Source organism: Melanerpes formicivorus, unplaced genomic scaffold, assembly GCF_026170545.1.
Source record: "Melanerpes formicivorus ecotype bairdi unplaced genomic scaffold, bMelFor1.0.p_v2 SCAF_13, whole genome shotgun sequence".
Lineage (NCBI taxonomy): Eukaryota > Metazoa > Chordata > Aves > Piciformes > Picidae > Melanerpes > Melanerpes formicivorus.
Genome location: NW_027142365.1, coordinates 19,645,746 through 19,663,944, shown reverse-complemented (window position 1 = coordinate 19,663,944; position 18,199 = coordinate 19,645,746). Strand labels below are relative to the sequence as shown.

General features: G+C 54.1%; 1 protein-coding gene across 1 annotated transcript in view; it reads left to right on the top strand.

Moving 5' to 3' along the window:
• The first annotated feature begins 839 nt into the window (after nt 1-839).
• Nucleotides 840-18,199, top strand: part of LOC137444984 (macrophage mannose receptor 1-like) — a 56,845-nt gene continuing 39,485 nt past the window's right edge. Inside the window, 8 exon segments of the mRNA XM_068146363.1 lie at nt 840-972; nt 3,139-3,531; nt 4,893-5,066; nt 9,460-9,618; nt 10,672-10,785; nt 11,719-11,859; nt 15,640-15,822; nt 17,005-17,162. Coding sequence (XP_068002464.1) covers nt 903-972; nt 3,139-3,531; nt 4,893-5,066; nt 9,460-9,618; nt 10,672-10,785; nt 11,719-11,859; nt 15,640-15,822; nt 17,005-17,162 — 1,392 coding nt within the window. The 5' untranslated portion in view covers nt 840-902.

The window sequence follows — 18,199 nt, the reverse complement described above, 5'->3', positions numbered from 1 at the left end:
GGAGGAAGTTCAACAAGGCCAAGGGCCAGGTCCTGCACCTGGCTCACAGCAACCCCATGGGGAGCTCCAGACCTGGGGATGTGTGGCTGGAAAGCTGCAGCTGGGAGAGGGACCTGGGGGTGTTGGGTGGCAGTCACTGAGCAGGAGGCAGCAGTGCCCAGGGGCAAGAAAGCCAAAGGCATCCTGGCCTGGGTCAGAAGCAGGGTGGGCAGCAGGGCCAGGGAGGGGATCATCCCCCTGTGCTCAGCACTGGGGAGGCCACAGCTGGAGTGCTGTGTTCAGCTCTGGGCCTTCCCTGCAGGAAGGACACTGAGGGGCTGGAGCCTGTGCAGAGCAGGGCAGCCAGGCTGGAGAAGGGCCTGGAGCCCCTGGGCTAGAGGAGGGGCTGAGGGAGCTGGGGGTGTTGAGGCTGGAGAAGAGGAGGCTGAGGGAGACCTCCTTGCTCTCTGCAGCTCCCTGCAGGGAGGTTGCAGTGAGGAGGGGACAGCCTCTGCTCCTGGGTGTCAAGGGCCAGGAGCAGAGGCAATGGTTTTGAGCTGCCCCAGGGGAGGTTCAGGCTGGATGCTAGGAAATCCTTCTTGCCTGGAAGGGTTCTCAGCCATTACCCAGGGCTGTGGTGGCAAACTTTGAGACTTGCATTTGAAGAGATGGAAACTTCACTTTCAGAGGCCAAGTTTGAATTTTGCACTTACTTATAGGCTTCAGAACCCCACATGTGACAGGATCTCCCATGTGACAGGAGCCCCCCATGTGACAGGACATTTCCCTATTTAGAACCCAGGGTTTTCTCTGGCAGCTAAAACTCTGCCCCCAGAGAACAGAAGCCAGTGCCACTTGGTTCCCTGAAGCCTCCCACTGCAGCCATTCTTTTCAGCCCATTTCTTTGTGAACAAGAAGGAAAAATGAAACATTTGACTCTCTCTGCAGTCTTGTTTTTCCTCTCTTCCCTTCACACTGCTGCTCAGACACTTGGTGAGTCTTTGTGTTTTTTGTACCCCCTGCTAAAGTGGATGTGAAAGTTGCCATGTTTGTGCTGTCCTGCTTTACAATGTCCATGCAGCTTCCCTCCCCTGCAGCTGGGATTCATTCTGCCTGCAGTGGTCCATGGATGTTTAGCAGGGATGCAGGTGCAGAGGTGTTGGTTCACTTTTAAAGGCTCAGGATGGGATAAATGGAGAGCCATGGATGCAGAGAAAGGTTTCCTGGGGGGTACAGCTTAACTGTTGGCTGTGTCAGCTCTGAGAAGATTGACTTCAGTGTGCTCCAAGGTCCTGGTCTGTGTGTGTCACTGAGTAGCTGAAATGGAGAAAGGACTTCAGCAAGGTGCTGTATGTGCATCTGTATGTGCACCTCCCAGCCCCAGGCTGTGTGGGATGAGATGGAGCTTATGGCTTGATGAGAGTTATGATACTGTGGGGAGAAAAAGAGTCAAGCACAGCCCTGGAATAATCACTGCAGCTTTCAGGGTGAGGATAAGAGCTGCACAGCACCCCAAGGGCAGACCACAGCTCCCTTGTGAGGATGGGAATAAGAGTCAGGGGCAGTTTTCCTGTATCCTTCAAGTCATTAGATGTGTGGAGTGGAGTACAGATCCCAGCTTGCCAAAGCTGTGTGAGCTGTGGCAGCACTAGCCTGTGCACAAATGGGCTCTCCTCTCTCCTCTGCAAGCTGGGACCCAAGCCCCCAGGACAGCCCCAAGCACAAGCCTCACAGTTTCCAGCAAGAACTTCTATTTTTAGATCCCAAAATGCTTTGAGAGGCAGCAGCTGAAACGTGGGACACTACACTAAGCACTTAGCAGTAAGGAAGGAAAGATTTAACAAGATATAATGTCCTCTATCTAAATGGAGAGAAGAAAGTAGATTTTCAGCTCCAAAGTTAGATCTGAAGAAGTGATCTGCCACAGCTTACTAAGCCAGACAAAGCAACCCCTTGGGATGGTACTAAAGGCAGGAACCACAACAAGAGCTACTCCTCCTGGCAGAGCTTCCCAGAATTTCCCTGATGCTTTCTACTTTGTGCTCTATCCAACACTGGCTGTGCCCTAACATCCCAGCCCCTGTGCTCAGCACTGGTTAGGCCACACCTTGAGTCCTGTGTCCACTTCTGGGCTCCTCCATTTAAGAAGGACATTGAGAGACTTGAAGGTGTCCAGAGAAGGGCAACAAGGCTGGGGAGGAGTCTGGAGCACAGCCCTGTGAGGAGAGGCTGAGGGAGCTGGGGTTGCTTAGCCTGGAGAAGAGGAGGCTCAGGGAAGACCTCATTGCTCTCTACAACTCCCTGAAGGGAGGTTGTAGCCAGGTGGGGGTTGGTCTCTTCTCCCAGGCAATCAGCACCAGAACAAGAGGACACAGTCTCAAGCTGTGCCAGGGGAGGTTCAGGCTGGAGGTGAGGAGAAAGTTGTTCCCAGCAAGAGAGATTGGCCCTTGGGATGTGCTGCCCAGGGAGGTGGTGGAGTCCCCATCCCTGGAAGTGTTCAAGAGAGGCTTGGATGTGGCACTTGGAGCCATGGTTTAGTTGTCAGGAGGTGTTAGGCATTAGGTAATAGGTTGGACTTGATGACCTCTGAGGTCTTTTCCAACCTGGTTGATTCTATGCTCTCAGCATTTCCTTGGGTGTTTTGGGAGGGTATCACATTGTCCCTTCCACAGTTATTCTCTCAGGTGGCTCTGGGGCTGATGCTACATCACCAGGTGGGGATTACAAATTTCTGCAGGGGCAGGACCAGGGGCAATGGCTTCAAACTGGAGTAGAGCAGATTGAGACTGGATGTGAGGAACAAGTTCTGCAGCAGGAGGGTGGTGGAACACTGGAACAGGTTGCCCAGGGAGGGGGTTGAGGCTCGATCCCTGGGGATATTGAAGGTGAGGCTGGACAGGGCTGTGGGTAACCTGATCCAGTGGAGGATGTCCCTGCTGAGTGCAAGGGGTTGGACTGGGTGTATTTTATGTTCCCTTACTCCTGTGTATTGTATTTACTGGAGCTGCTACACATGTTTTTCCTTCCCAGCTTTGCACCTCTGCAGAAGTGACTCAGACTGAGTCTCCTGGCATGAGCCAGAGCAGGGCAGCGCCTCACAAGCTCCCCTCCTCCGGTGCTCTCCATCACTGCTTTAACTGTGGTCATTTTCTCTTACAGACAAGGGGAAGTTTTTAATCTACAACGTGGACACTCAGCTGTGTTTGGTGGCTCAGAGCTCTGGAGCAGTCACAGCAGCTGCCTGCCAGACAAACACAGAGTCACAAGAGTTCAAGTGGGTGTCTGAGCAGCGAGTGCTGAGCGTGGCCTTTGCACAGTGCTTGGGAGTGCCCCACAGGCGAAGCCAGGCCAACATCTCTTTGTACTCATGCCACCAGCAGAGGGCATTCCTGACATGGGAGTGCAGAAATGGCACCCTGGCACTCCAAGGGGAAAGTTTATTTCTCAGTGCTGGCAACAGGCAAGAGGACAAGGCTGTGCTGAGCACAGGACCGGCCCAGAGGTGGAGGATCTATGGAACCAGGGAGGATTTGTGCTCTCGAGGCCATGAAGGTGAAGCTTTAGATTAATCTTAATGGTTTATTGAGCCCATTTCCTCTCCACCATGGATAGGCTCCTCTGATTTCTGCTCTCCTTGGCCTTACTTAGTGCTCTCTACAACTACCAGAAGGGAGGTTGTAGCCAGGTGGGGGTTGGTCTCTTCTCCCAGGCACCCAGCACCAGGACAAGAGGACACAGTCTCAAGCTGTGCCAGGGGAGGTTTAGGCTGGATGTTAGGAAGAAGTTCTTCCCAGCAAGAGAGATTGGCCATTGGGATGTGCTGCCCAGGGAGGTGGTGGAGTCACCATCCCTGGAGGTGTTTAGGAAGAGCCTGGATGAGGCACTTGGTGCCATGGGTTAGTTGATCAGATGGTGCTGGGTGACAGGTTGGACTTGATGATCTCAAAGGTCTTTTCCAACCTGCTCTATTCTATTCTATTCTATTCTATTCTATTCTATTCTATTCTATTCTATTCTATTCTATTCTATTCTATTCTATTCTATCCTATCCTATCCTATCCCATCCCATCCTATCCTATCCTATCCTATCCTATCCTATCCTATTCTAACATTATCTGTTGCTACTGAGGAAGAGGTGGACTGGATGATAATTGGTTAAGATATACAGGCACCTGCCTGAAGGTGTGCAGCACATCCCTAATATAGGAAGGACCTGGACCTGATGGAGAGGGTCCAGAGTAGGGCCTCAAAAATGATCATGGTGTTGGAGCAGCTCTGCTACAATGACAGGCTGAGGGAGCTGGGGGTGTTGAGGCTGGAGAAGAGGAGGCTGAGGGAGACCTCCTTGCTCTCTGCAGCTCCCTGCAGGGAGGTTGCAGTGAGGAGGGGACAGCCTCTGCTCCTGGGTGTCAAGGGCCAGGAGCAGAAGCAATGGTTCCAAGCTGCCCCAGGGGAGGTTCAGACTGGATGTTAGGAGATATTTCTTGCCTGGAAGGGTTCTCAGCCATTGGAATGTTCCGCCTAGAGACCTAAGAGCAGCCTGACAGTACCTGAAGGGGCTACAAGAAGGCTGCAAAGAGACTGCTTGCGAAGGCCTGCAGGGGCAAGACCAGGGGCAATGGCTTCAAACTAGAACAGAGCAGATTGAGATTGGATGTGAGGAACAAGTTCTGCACCAGGAGGGTGGTGGAACACTGGCACAGGTTGCCCAGGGAGGTGCCTGAGGCTCCATCCCTGGAGATATTCAAGGTGAGGCTGGAGAGGGCTCTGGGCAACCTGATCTAGCTGGGGATGTCCCTGCTGAGTGCAGAGGGGTTGGACTGGGTGAGCTTTGGAGGTCCCTTCCAACCACCCATTCTGTGATTCTATGCTCACCATGTCCAGCCACTAACCCTACTCTTTTTCCCCCTCAGAGCTGTTCACCCTGGCAGGAAATGCCAACGGAGCTCCCTGTGCCTTCCCCTTCCGGCTGGGGGGCAGCTGGCACAGCGAGTGCACGGCGGCTGGCAGGGCTGACGGCTTGCTCTGGTGTGCCACCACCCCCACCTTCGACCAGGACCATCTCTATGGCTTCTGTCCCACTGCCTGTAAGTCCCAAGTGCTGTAACAATGCACTGCTGGGGAAATCCAGCAGTATTGCCAGGCTGGTCACACCTGGACACATGACTCCATTTTACTCCACAACCTCTCTGCAATGCCACAGCATTCCTGCACATGGGCAGGAAGGATAACCTCCAGCAGTACAGGCTGGGAGGTGATCTGCTGGAGAGCAGCCCTGTGGAGAGGGATCTGGTAGTGCTGGTGGGCAGCAAGCTCTCCATGGGACAGCAATGTGCCCTGGGGGCCAAGAAGGCCAATGGGGTCCTGGGCTGCATTCAGAGGAGTGTGGCCAGCAGAGCCAGTGAGGATCTCCTCCCTCTCTACTCTGCCCTGCTGAGACCTCACCTGGGATATTGCATCCAGCTCCGGGCTCCCCAGTTCAGGAGGGACAGGGATCTGCTGGAGAGAGTCCAAGGGAGGGCTGCAAGGATGCTGCAGGGACTGCAGCACTGCCTGAGGAGGAGAGGCTGAGAGCCCTGGGGCTGTTCAGTCTGGAGAGGAGAAGGCTGAGAGGGATCTGATCAATGTCTATCAATAGCTGAGGGCTGGGGGCAAGTGGAGGGGGCCAAGCTCTTTTCGATGGTGCACAACAATAAGGGAAGGACCAATGGATACAAACTGGAACAGAGAAGGTTCCACCTCAACATGAGGAGAAAATTTGTTGGTGTGAGGATCCCAGAGGCCTGGAGCAGGCTGCCCAGAGAGGTTGTGGAGTCTCCTTCTGCGGAGCCTTTGCAGCCCTGTCTGGATGTGTTCCTGTGTGACCTGTGCTGGATTCTCTGCTCCTGCTCTGGCAGGGGTTGGACTGGAAGCTCTCCAGAGGTCCCTTCCAACTCCTAACATCCCGTGAGCTGTGATCCTGTGATTAGATAACTGTTGGATCACTATCACCAACTCCTGAAGCTACCACTCAAAAGCAGCTGAAGTAAAAGAAGCTAAGAATTGGCAAAGAATCAGCAATAAAGGAAGAGCCCTGCAACAAACTGCTGGGGAAGTCCAATGTGTTTCCCTCAGGGAAAGAGAATGTGAAGGGAAGCTGTGACCACAGCCCCTTAGCACTTGCCCAGGGAGCAGCTCTGCTAGCAGGGAACTCTCAGAAGGCAGTTTCTAAACTCCAGTTGCCTCAAGCATGCAGGCAAGAAAGAAGCACTGAACTGTAAACAAAGCATCAAAGCATCAAATCATTCAGGATGGAAAAGATCGATGAGAAACCTTACACTGCCACCAGGAACCCATGAGCCCAAGAGCCACATCTGCAGGTCTCTGAAATACCTGCAGGGTGGTGACTCCTCCACTTCCCTGGGCAGCCTGTCCCAGGGCCTGCCAACCATTTCCTCACATCCAATCTGAACCTCCCCTGAGGCAATGTGAGGCCATTTCCCCTCATCCTCTCACTTGCTTCTTAGGACAAGACCCGCCTGGTGGATGTGGGGAGGCCTGTGGATGTGGTCTACCTAGACTTCAGCAAGGCCTTTGACACCGTCCCCCACAGCAAACTGCTGACTAAGCTGTCAGCCCGTGGCTTGGACCACTACACTCTGTGCTGGGTTAGGAACTGGCTGGAGGGCCGGGCCCAGAGAGTGGTCGTGAACGGTGCCGCATCCAGCTGGAGGCCAGGCACCAGTGGTGTCCCCCAGGGATCAGTGCTGGGCCCTGTGCTCTTCAACATATTCGTTGATGATCTGGATGAAGGGGTAGAGTCAGTCATCAGCAAGTTTGCAGATGACACAAAGTTAGGGGCAGATGTTAGTCAGTTAGAGGGTAGAAAGGCTCTGCAGAGGGACCTCGACCGACTGGACAGATGGGCAGAGTCCAATGGGATGGCATTCAACAAGTCCAAGTGCCAGGGGCTGCACTTTGGCTACGGCAACCCCATGCAGAGCTATAGGCTGGGGTCAGAGTGGCTGAGAGCTCCCAGACAGAGAGGGACCTGGGGGTGCTGATCGACAGCCACCTGAATATGAGCAGCAGTGTGCCCAGGTGGCCAGGAGGGCCAATAGCATTCTGGCCTGCATTAGGAATAGTGTGGCCAGCAGGAGCAGGGAGGTCATAGTGCCCCTGTACTCTGCTCTGGTTAGGCCGCACCTTGAGTCCTGTGTCCAGTTCTGGGCTCCTCAGTTTAAGAAGGATATCGAAACACTTGAGCGTGTCCAGAGAAGGGCCACAAGGCTGGGGAGAGGCCTTGAACACAAGCCCTATGAGGAGAGGCTGAGGGAGCTGGGGTTGCTTAGCCTGGAGAAGAGGAGGCTCAGGGGTGACCTTATTGCCCTCTACAACTACCTGAAAGGTGGTTGTAGCCAGGAGGGAGTTGGCCTCTTCTCCCAGGCAACCAGCACCAGAACAAGAGGACACAGTCTCAAGCTGCGCCAGGGGAGGTTCAGACTCGAGGTGAGGAGGAAGTTCTTCACCGAGTGAGTCACTCGACATTGGAACCGGTTGCCCAGGGAGGTGGTTGAGTCATCGACCCTGGAGGCGTTCAAGGGGAGATTGGACGTGGCACTTGGTGCCATGGTCTGGTCATGGGGTCTGTGTTGATAGGGTGGACTCGATGATCCTCGAGGTCCTTTCCAACCTAAGTGATACTGTGATACTGTGATACCAACATCCACTTGGCTCCAACCTCCTCTCAGGGAGCTGTAGAGAGCAATGAGGTCTCCCCTCAGCCTCCTCTTCTCCAGACTAAACACCCCCAGCTCCCTCAGCTGCTCCTCATTAGCCCTGTTCTCCAGACCCTTTCCCAGCTTCCTTGCCCTTCTCTGGGCCTGCTCCAGCTCCTCAATGTCCCTCTTGGAGTGAGGCACCCAAAACTGAACCCAGTACTCAAGACATGACCTCACCACTGTTGAGTGCAGGGCAACAATCCCTTCCCTACTCCTGCTGGCCACACCATTGCTGGTCCAGGCCAGGATGCTGTTGGCCTTCTTGACCACCTGGGCACTCTGGCTCATCATCAGGTGGCTGCTGACCAACACCCTCAGGTCCTTCTCTACTTGGGATCTACTTGCAGCAAAACTAGAAGTGGGGAGACTGAGACTGGATGTCAGGAAGAAGTTGTTCCCCATGAGGGTGGTGAGAGCCTGGCACAGGTTGCCCAGAGAGGTGGTGGAAGCCTCCTGCCTGGAGGTGTTTGCAGCCAGGCTGGATGTGGCTGTGAGCAACCTGCTGTGGTGTGAGGTGTCCCTGCCCATGGCAGAGGGGTTGGAACTGGCTGATCCTTGAGGCCCCTTCCAGCCCTGACAGTTCTGTGATCCTATGAGCCTTCCAAGCCATGCTTTCCCAAGCCTGGAGTGCTGGAAGTGCCATCAAAGGTGGCAAGGTTTGAAAAGCAAGCTTTCCACCCCTGTTTGCATTTCTTTTGTATTTCATCAAAGATTTCAGTCACCATCAGCCCTGAGCTGCTGAACCCCTTGTCAGAGCAGATGATGAGCAGTCCTGGTTTGTTGATAGTTTTACATTGCATTTTTCCACCTGGAGATTATCAGATTTGAGAGGTGAGAAGAAAAAGAAAGGATCACAGAGTGGTCCAGGACAGAAGGGAGTTCCAAAGCTCATCCAGTCCAACCTTCTGCACTCAGCAGGGGCATCCTTATCCCAGAGCCCTGTCCAGACTCACCTTGAATATCTCCAGGGAAGGAGCCTCAACCACCTCCCTGGGCAACCTGTGCCAGTGTTCCACCACCCTCCTGGTGCAGAACTTGTTCCTCACATCCAATCTCAATCTGCTCTGCTCTAGTTTGAAGCCATTGCCCCTGCTCCTGTCCCTGCAGGCCTTTGCAAACAGTCCTTCTGCAGCCCTCAGGTACTGGCAGGCTGCTCTTAGGTCTCCCTGGAGCCTTCTCTTCTCCAGGCTGCACACCCCCAGCTCCCTCAGCCTGTCCTTGCAGCAGAGCTGCTCCAACCCCCTGAGCATTTTTGTGGCCTCCTCTGGACCCTCTCCATCAGGTCCAGGTCCTTCCTGTCCAGAACTGGACACAGCCCTGCAGGTGAGGTCTCAGCAGAGCAGAGCCAAGTGTCAGAATCACCTCTCTGGATCTCTGGCAATGCTGCTTTGGATGCAGCCCAGGCTGCCATTGGCCTTCTGTGCTGCAGTCTCACACTGCCTGCTCCTGCCCAGCTTCTCCCCCACCAACACCCCCAAGTCCTTTTCCTCAGGGCTGCTTTCTATCACTCCTCATCCCCCAGCCTGTATGGATAGTGAGGGTTGAAAGGTCCTTCTCTACTAATGTCCATGGCACAAAGCAAGCTGACAGCAGTGTGGGGCTGGGGGTTCTGAGCCCTATTAGCTCCAGCATCTCCTTGCACCAGGCAGCCTGCAGTTACATTTTCTCCCAGCACTTTGTGTAAGGAAGTGTCACACTGAGTCTCCTTTCTCTCATGCAGACACAGACAGATTCTGGAGCACAGATCCTTTGACAGGAGCACGCTACCAGGTAAACCACCAGGCAGCTCTCACCTGGCACCAAGCAAGGCAGAGCTGCCAGCAGCAGGAAGCAGAACTGCTGAGTGTCACAGAGCTCCAGGAGCAGCAGTATCTAAGAGGTGAGCTAATAAGCATGGCACAGTGAAAACACTTGCAAAGAGGCTTTCCCTGAGTGTTTGCAGTGCTTCAGAGCTTTCATCATGCCAGTGGGGATCTGATGTGGAGATGGTGGCTGGGCTGGGTAGAGAAAACAGCACAATTACTGTAATTGAGCTCCCCATAGCTGGAACTTCTGGAAGTTGTGGCATTGCCATTTGAAATCACTTCCCATTGCTACTGCTTCTTCAGAGAAAGAGAAGGAAAGAAACCTGGGCAGGGAAGATTTGGGTTGGACACAATGAGGGCCACGGGCAGCCTGGGCTGCATCCAAAGCAGTGTGGCCAGGGATGGAGAGAGAGGATCCTGCCCCTCTGCTCTGCTCTGGGGAGACCTCACCTGCAGGGCTGGAGCCAGCTGTGGAGCCACCAACACAAGAGAGACCTGGAGCTGATGGAGAGGGTCCAGAGGAGGCCATAAAGATGATCAGAGGGCTGGAGAACTTCTGCTGTGAGGGCAGTCTGAGGGAGCTGGGGGTGTTCAGTCTGGACAAGAGAAGGCTCCAGGGAGACCTTAGAGCTGCATTTCAATATCTACAGGGGACCTAGATGCAGGCTGGGGAGGGACTGTTCAGAAGGGGCTGCAGGGATAGGCTGAGGGGCCATGATTTGAAATTGGAGCAGGGCAGAGTTAGGTTGGACACCCAGAAAAATTTCTGCACAGTGAGGCTGGGGAGACACTGGAACAGGCTGCCCAGGGAGGTGGTTGAGGCTCCATCCCTGGAGCCTTCCAAGCTCAGCCTGGCTGTGTCCCTGGGCAGCCTGCTCTAGCTGGAGCTGTCCCAGCTGCCTGCAGGGGGTTGGACAAGATGCCCTTTGAGGTTCCCTCCCAACCTGATGCACTCTCTGAGTCTGTGCAATGGATTTTGGGGATACTCCAAGGTCTTTCCAGCAGGACAGCCCCTAGTGTGTACTGGTGCCTGGTAGTGCTGTAGGACTCTACACTCTGCCTCCAGCAGAAATTGCAGAGCATTTCCTAACAAACCTCCCTGCAATTCATCTCTTTGGGTTCTCTAGACTTGATTGACAGCAAGAGATCATCTCTCTGGATTGGGCTTAACCACCTGAACCTCAACAGCAGCTGGCAGTGGAGTGGTGGCCTTCCCTTCAGGTACCTGAACTGGGCACCAGGTAGGAACAGATGTTGAACAGCTTTGGGAATATTTCCCATCAGTGTGGTCCCTGCATGCCAGGTACAGAGCTGCACTACTCCTGCTGAATGTGAGAAAATGCAGTTGAAGGGCTGGGGAGGCACAGGAGGCTAAACACCTCAGAGGGAGGCTTTACTACACTGGGCAGAGCTAAACTCCTCTGCTGCCAGAAGCAGCTAAAGTGGAAAGCAGCAGCACAGCTGGAGGGTACAAGGAGTGTCCTTAAGGCAGTCAAAACCTCTGGGTACCTTCAACTCTCACAAGGGTTATCAGAACCTGCTCCCTGCAAGGACTCAGCTGTCAGGGAGCAGCAGTCTGACAAAACCTTGGCCTTCACGAGGGCCATGAGGAGGAGCAGAGGGCTGGAGCTGCTCCTGGAGACAGACTGAGGGAGTTGGGGTTGTGCAGGCTGGAGAGGAGAAGGCTCTCAGGACACCTAATTGTGGCCTTCCAGCATCTGCAGGGGGCTCCAAGAAAGCTGGGGAGGGACTTTTGAGGGTGTCAGAGAGTGATAGGACTGGGGGGGATGGAGCAAAAGTAGAAGTGGGGAGATTGAGATTGGATGTGAGGAAGAAGTTGTTCCCCATGAGGGTGGTGAGAGCCTGGCACAGGCTGCCCAGGGAGGTGGTGGAAGCCTCCTGCCTGGAGGTGTTTGCAGCCAGGCTGGATGTGGCTGTGAGCAACCTGCTGTGGTGTGAGGTGTCCCTGGCCATGGCAGGGGGGTTGGAACTGGCTGAGCCTTGAGGTCCCTTCCAGCCCTGACACTGCTGTGATTCAGTCATCTCCAGGAGCAAAGCAACTGTGGCCATGAGCCTGCAGCTGCTACATGGACAGGCTGTAAGTGTATGAAGCATTCAGCTGCTGACATAAACCCTGTGCTACATCAAGACAATTTGGTTTTGATTCTCTCAAGGAAGCCCTGAGCCTGAGCACCTCTGTGCAGTACTAAACCCCAGAAGAGATGGGAAATGGGAGGCTCAGCCCTGTGAGCTGAGACTTGGCTACATCTGCAAAAAGGAAAACTCCACTCTGGATCTCCTCAGTCTTCCAGCAGGTATGGCAAGCAAAGCAAAGCCCTCTGCCAGAGACAGGATTTGTGTCACCAAGATGACATCTCCTGGCATTGCCCTTTGCTCCTCTGCTTGGCTGAGTGGCACAGAACCAACTGCATTGTTGTTTCTTTAACCTACTGCACATCCTCATGGCACCTCAGAAGCAGTTTTCCTTTAGCATTGCTGTCCTCAGTTCCAGAGGTACTGCTCTGTGCCACAGATTACCACAGAGGTATTTGTATGGGCATGAAAACAAACTTCAGAGAGGCCTCACTCCTCCTCCAGGGCACTCTGGCTTATCACTGAAGGTTTGCAACAGTCTCAGTCCAATTTCTCAGTGGCACTACTTGTAACCCAGGAAGACAAGGTTCCTTCACATCACTTTTCTACTCCAATTTTCTCTGTTTTATTTAATGAGGCTCAGTGTGGAAAGCCTTGAACACAGAGAATGACTTGCTCTGCACCAACAGTGCCATTGTGTAACACTCAAAACTCATCATGTCCAACCCCCCTGCAGGCAGCAGGGACAGCTCCAGCTAGAGCAGGCTGCCCAGGGACACAGCCAGACTGACCTGGAATGTCTCCAGGGACAGAGCCTCAGCCACCTCCCTGGGCAGCCTGTTCCAGTGTCTCCCCAGCCTCACTGTGCAGAACTTCCTCCTGATGTCCAACCTAACTCTGCCCTGTTCCAGTTTCAAACCATTGCCTCTTTTCCTATCCCCACAGCTCCATCTGAACAGTCCCTGCCTGTAGGTCCTCTTCAGATATTGAAATGCAGCTCTAAGATCTCCCTGGAGCCTTCTCTTGTCCAGGCTGAACAGCCCCAACTCTTCCAGTCTGTCCCTACAGCAGAGGTTCTTCAGCCCTCTGATTATCTTGGTGGCCTCCTCTGACCCAATCTATCAGGTCCAGGTCTCTCTTGTGTTGGGGGCCCCAGAGCTGGCCCCAGCCCTGCAGGTGAGGTCTCCCCAGAGCAGAGCAGAGGGGCAGGATCCTCTCTCTCCAGCTTTGGCCACACTGCTTTGGATGCAGCCCAGGCTGCCCTTGGCCTTCTGTGCTGCCAGTGCCCATTGCTGGCTCCTGTCCAGCTTCTCCCCCCCCAGTACCCCCAAGTCCTTCTCTGCAGGGCTGCTCTCAATCTCATCATCCCCAGCCTGAATTGATATTGAGAACTGCCCCAATCTTGGTGCAGGACCTTGCACTTTGCCTTATTGAACCTCAAGAGTTTCTCCTCAGCCACCTCTCAGCCTGTCCAGGTCCTTCTGGCTGGCTCCCATCCCACCCTTCAGTCTCATCTCCACTCAGCTTGGTCCCATCAGCAGACTTGCTGAGGGTGCCTCAGCCTTGCTGTCTGTATCACTGATGAAGATACTGAACAGCTCTGGTCCCAGTACAGACCCCTGAGGGACAGCACTTGTCACCTGTCTCCATCTGGACATGAGCCATTGACCACTACCCTTTGGATGCCATCATCCAACCAATTCCTTATCCCCTGGACAGTCCACCCATCCAATCCATGTCTCCTCAGCTTGGAGAGAAGAATGTTGTGAGGACTGTGTCAAAGGCCTTACAGAAGACCAGAGAGGTGACAGCTGTTGGTCTTTACTCGTCCACTGATGTAGTTAAGGTATCCCAGAGAGCCCCTAGGTTGGTCAGGCAGGACATACCCTGGGTGAAGCCATGCTGGCTGCCTCCAGTCACCTGCCTGTCTTCCACCTGCCTTAGCAGAGCTTCCAGGAGGATCAGTTCCATGATCTTCCCGGGCACAGAGGTAATCCTGACGGGTCAGTAACTTCCAAGGTCCTTCTTACCCCTTACAGGCTGGGGTCAGAGTGGCTGAGAGCAGCCAGGCAGAAAGGGTCCTGGGGGTAGTGGTCGACAGAAGCTGAACATGAGCCAGCAGTGTGCCCAGGGGTCCAAGAAGGCCAAGGGCATCCTGGCCTGCATCAGGAACAGTGTGGCCAGCAGGAGCAGGGAGCTCATTCTGCCCTGTGCCCAGCACTGCTTAGGCCACACCTTGAGTCCTGTGTCCAGGTCTGGGCTCCTCAGGTTAGGAAAGATGTTGAGCTGCTGGAAGGTGTCCAGAGAAGGGCAAGAAAGCTGGGGAGGGGTCTGGAGCACAGCCCTGTGAGGAGAGGCTGAGGGAGCTGGGGTTGCTTAGCCTGGAGAAGAGGAGACTCAGGGGAGACCTCATTGCTCTCTACAACTCCCTGAAGGGAGGTTGTAGCCAGGTGGGGGTTGGTCTCTTCTCCCAGGCAAGCAGCACCAGAACAAGAGGACACAGTCTCAAGCTGTGCCAGGGGAGGTTTAGGCTGGAGGTGAGGAGAAAGTTCTTCACTGAGAGAGTTGTTGGCCATTGGGATGTGCTGCCCAGGGAGGTGGTGGAGTCCCCATCCCTGGAGGTGTTCAAGAGGGGACTGGATGTGGCACTTGGTGCCATGGTTTAGTTGTCAGGAGGTGTTGGGGGACAGGTTGGACTTGATGACCTCTGAGGTCTTTTCCAACCTTGTTGATTCTATGATTCTTTGTTCCATTTCTCCAGTCCCCAGGGACTTTCCCTGACTGCCAGGACATTTCATATGCCATGGAGAGTGTCTTGGCAACCCCATCAGCCAGTTCCTTCAGAACTCTGGGATGCATCTCATCAGGTCCTACAGATTGATGCAAGTTGAGTTCCTCAGGTGGTCCTGAGCCTGATCCTCCATGAAGCTGAATGCAGTTGGTCACACACTTGTTCCCAGGGCCCAGTGCTGGGGCCAGATCTCTTTAATGACTTTATCAGTGATCTGGATGAGGGGATCCAAGCACCCTCAGTAAATCTGCAGGTGACACCAACTGAGATGGAAGTGTTGATCCCCTTGAGGGTGGGAGGGCTCTATGGAAGGACCTGGCCAGGCTGGACTGAAAGGCCAAGGCCAGCTGTATGAGATTCAACAAGGCCAAGTGCTGGGTCCTGCACTTGGGTCACAGCAACCCCATGAGCACTCCAGGCTTGGGGCAGAGTGGCTGGAGACTGCCCAGAGGAAAAGAACCTGGCAGTGCTGGTTGACAGCTGGATGAAGATGTCAGGGTGTGCCCAGGTGGCCAAGAAAGCCAATGGCATCCTGGCCAGCAATGGTGTGGCCAGCAGGAGCAGGGCAGGGATTGTCCCCATGTACTTGGCACTGATGAGGCCACACATTGATGACTGGGTTCAGTTTTGGGGCCCTCACTCCAAGAAGGACCTGAGGGGATGGAGAAGGTCCAGAGAAGGGCAAAGAAGCTGGGGAAGGGGCTGGAGAACAGGGCTGGGGAGGAGCAGCTGAGGGAGCTGGGGGTGTGTAGTCTGAAGGAAAGGAGGGTGAGGGGAGACCTCATTGCTCTCTACAGCTCCCTGAAAGGAGGCTGGAGCCAAGGAAGAAGTGACAGGACAAGAGGAAATGGCCTCAAGCTGCCCCAGGGGAGGTTTAGGTTGGACATTAGAAGAAACTTCTTCCCTGAAAGGGTTCTGAAGCACTGGCACAGGCTGCCCAGGGAGGTGGTTGAATAGCCAGCCCTGGAGGTGTTTCCCAGAGGCAGAGCTGTGGTGCTGAGGGCCATGGCTCAGCCCCAGCCTTGGCAGAGGTAGAGAATAGTTGGCTGGATGAGCTGGAAGGGCTTCTCCAGCCCAAACCACTCTGTGATTCTCTGACCATTCCTGATTGCTCCATTTTCCTTCTTATCAGTGAACTCATTCCCAGTGTACTTGCTGCTGCTTCACCCCAGTTTGCACTGTTTAAAACCTTATTTCTCTTGATTTTGAGGACACTCAGAGCCTGCTCAGTGCCCAGAAGGATGGCTGGCCTACGGAGATCACTGCTTCATGCTTCATAGAGACCGCAGAGCATGGCATGAAGCCCTAATCTCCTGCAATGAGAGCCATGGCAATCTGGCCAGCATCCACAGCCCCCAGGAGCACAGCTCCCTGCTCTCCCAGCTTGGCTACAGTAAGTATTTCTGCAAGGGCAGTGTCTGGAACAAGCAGACAGTCACAGTTTTAGAGGATTAAAAAGCCCAAACCCTTGGTATGAACATTTATGGGACACAGGCCACAGGGGTTACAACAAACCCAGGCCCCAACAACCCAGCAGAGCAGTCATTAGTGCTCCCTTCATTTCCTCTTGCATTTTGGTTTTCATTTGTTTTTCACTCCTTGACACCACTGGAAGGCAACAGCTCTGATTTCTCTGCCTCAGACACCTCCTGCAGGCTGCAGGGACAGCAAGGAGCTGGGGAAGCTGAGCCCTTGTCTTCCCTGCTGGGATCTCTTCTTCTTTGGTTGGGGTTTTCTTACCTTCTTGCAAGAAAAATTGGAACTAGATCTAGTCAGAGTTAGCTCAGTTGGTAGAGCATGGGACCCTTAATCTCAGGGCTGTGTTCAAGCCTGCAGTGAGCAGCAGTGCCCTTTATAGGTGGGTTGGATTAGTTGATACGTTGGACAAGATGATCTTGAAGGCCTCTTCCAACCTGGTTTATTCTTGAAACAAACTCTCCTGTAATTCATCCCTGAAGAATCTGTGCTGCAGTGTGGACATTTCACTGCTCACAGGGTGTCAGGGGTTGGAAGGGACCTCTTAAGAGCTTCCAGTCCAGCCCCCTGCCAGAGCAGGAGCAGAGAATCCAGCACAGCTCACACAGGAACACATCCAGACAGGGCTGCAAAGGCTCCAGAGAGGGAGACTCCACAACCTCTCTGGGCAGCCTGCTCCAGGCCTCTGGGACCCTCACAGTCAAGAAGTTCCTCCTCATGTTGAGGTGGAACCTCCTGTGCTGTATCCATTGCCCCTTGTCCTATCCCAGGGCACAGTGAGCAGAGGCTGTCCCTGTCCCTTCCTTCCTGACCCCCAGCCCTCAGCTATTGATAGACATTGATCAGATCCCTCTCAGCCTTCTCCTCTCCAGACTGAACAGCCCCAGGGCTCTCAGCCTCTCCTCCCCAGGCAGTGCTGCAGTCCCCACAGCATCCTTGTAGCCCTCCCTTGGGGTCTCTCCAGCAGATCCCTGTCCCTCCTGAGCTGGGGAGCCCAGAACTGGATGCAATCTTTTCAGCTTGTTGGTCAATCAAATCTTCCTCCTTTGGCCTCTTTCAGCCTGGGTACTAACAGAGATGATTTTTTGTTTGCTCCTAGAAGCTGTGGATGAGCTGTGGATTGGTCTGCATGATCTCAACACCCCAATGTACTTTGAATGGAGTGATGGCACTCCTGTGACATACACCAGCTGGCTGCCTGGAGAACCAACCCATGCCATCAACAGGCAGGAAGACTGTGTCCTTCTGGCTGGAGAGGTAGAATCACTCCACAGGTCTCTAGCACTGCACTCTTGGATATTTGTTTATGGTTCTGAATACAACTTAAAGACAAATCACAGAATCCCAGCATGGTAGGGCTTGGAAGACACCACTGCACATCATTGTGTCCAACCCCCTGCTAAAGCAGGGTCACCCCCAGCAGGTTGTCCAGGATCACAGTGTCCAGGTGGGTTTGGAGGGTCTCCAGAGGAGACTCCACAACCTCTCTGGGCAGCCTGCTCCAGGCCTCCAGCAGCCTCACTGTAGAGGAGTTTTTCCTCCAGTTCAGCTGAAACCTCTGGTGCTCTAGTTTGTACCTGCTGCCCCTTGCCCTGCTACTGGGTGCCACAGAAAAGACTCAGACTCTATTCTCTTGCCCCCCACCAGCTATTGTTGAGCACAGATCAGATCCCCTCAGGCTGCTCTTCTCCAGGCTAAACAGCCCCAGGACTCTCAGCCTCTCCTTGTCAGAAACCTGCTCCAGGCCCCTCAGCATCTTTGAGGCCTCTGCTGGACCCTCCCCTGCAGTTCCCTGTCCACCCTGAGCTGGGAAGCCCAGATCTGGACACAACATTCCAGGTGTGGTTTCACCAGGGCAAAGTGGAGGGGGAGAGAAACCTCTCTTGACCTGCTGGCCACACTCTTCTTAGTGCACCCCAGGAGGCCATTGGAGTTCTTGGTCACCAGGGCACATTGTTGGCTCATGGGGAACTCATTGCCCACCAGCACTCCTATGTCCTTCTCTGCAGAGCTGCTTCCCAGGTGGTCAGCCCTCACCTGTAGTGGTGTAGAAGGTTATTCCTTCCCATATGCAGGACCCTACACTTGCCCTTGTTGAACTTCATGAGCTTCCCCTCCACCCAGCTCTCAGCCTGCTCAGGTATAGCTGAATGGCAGCACAGGGCAGGCAGCTGCACTCACTCAGAAACATGTCTGATCTAAAGCCAATCTAATATTAAATGAGAGCTAATGAGATCACTGCTCCTGTCTGGCTGTGGGTTGTACAGTGGATGCCAAGCAAACCATCCCAGGCT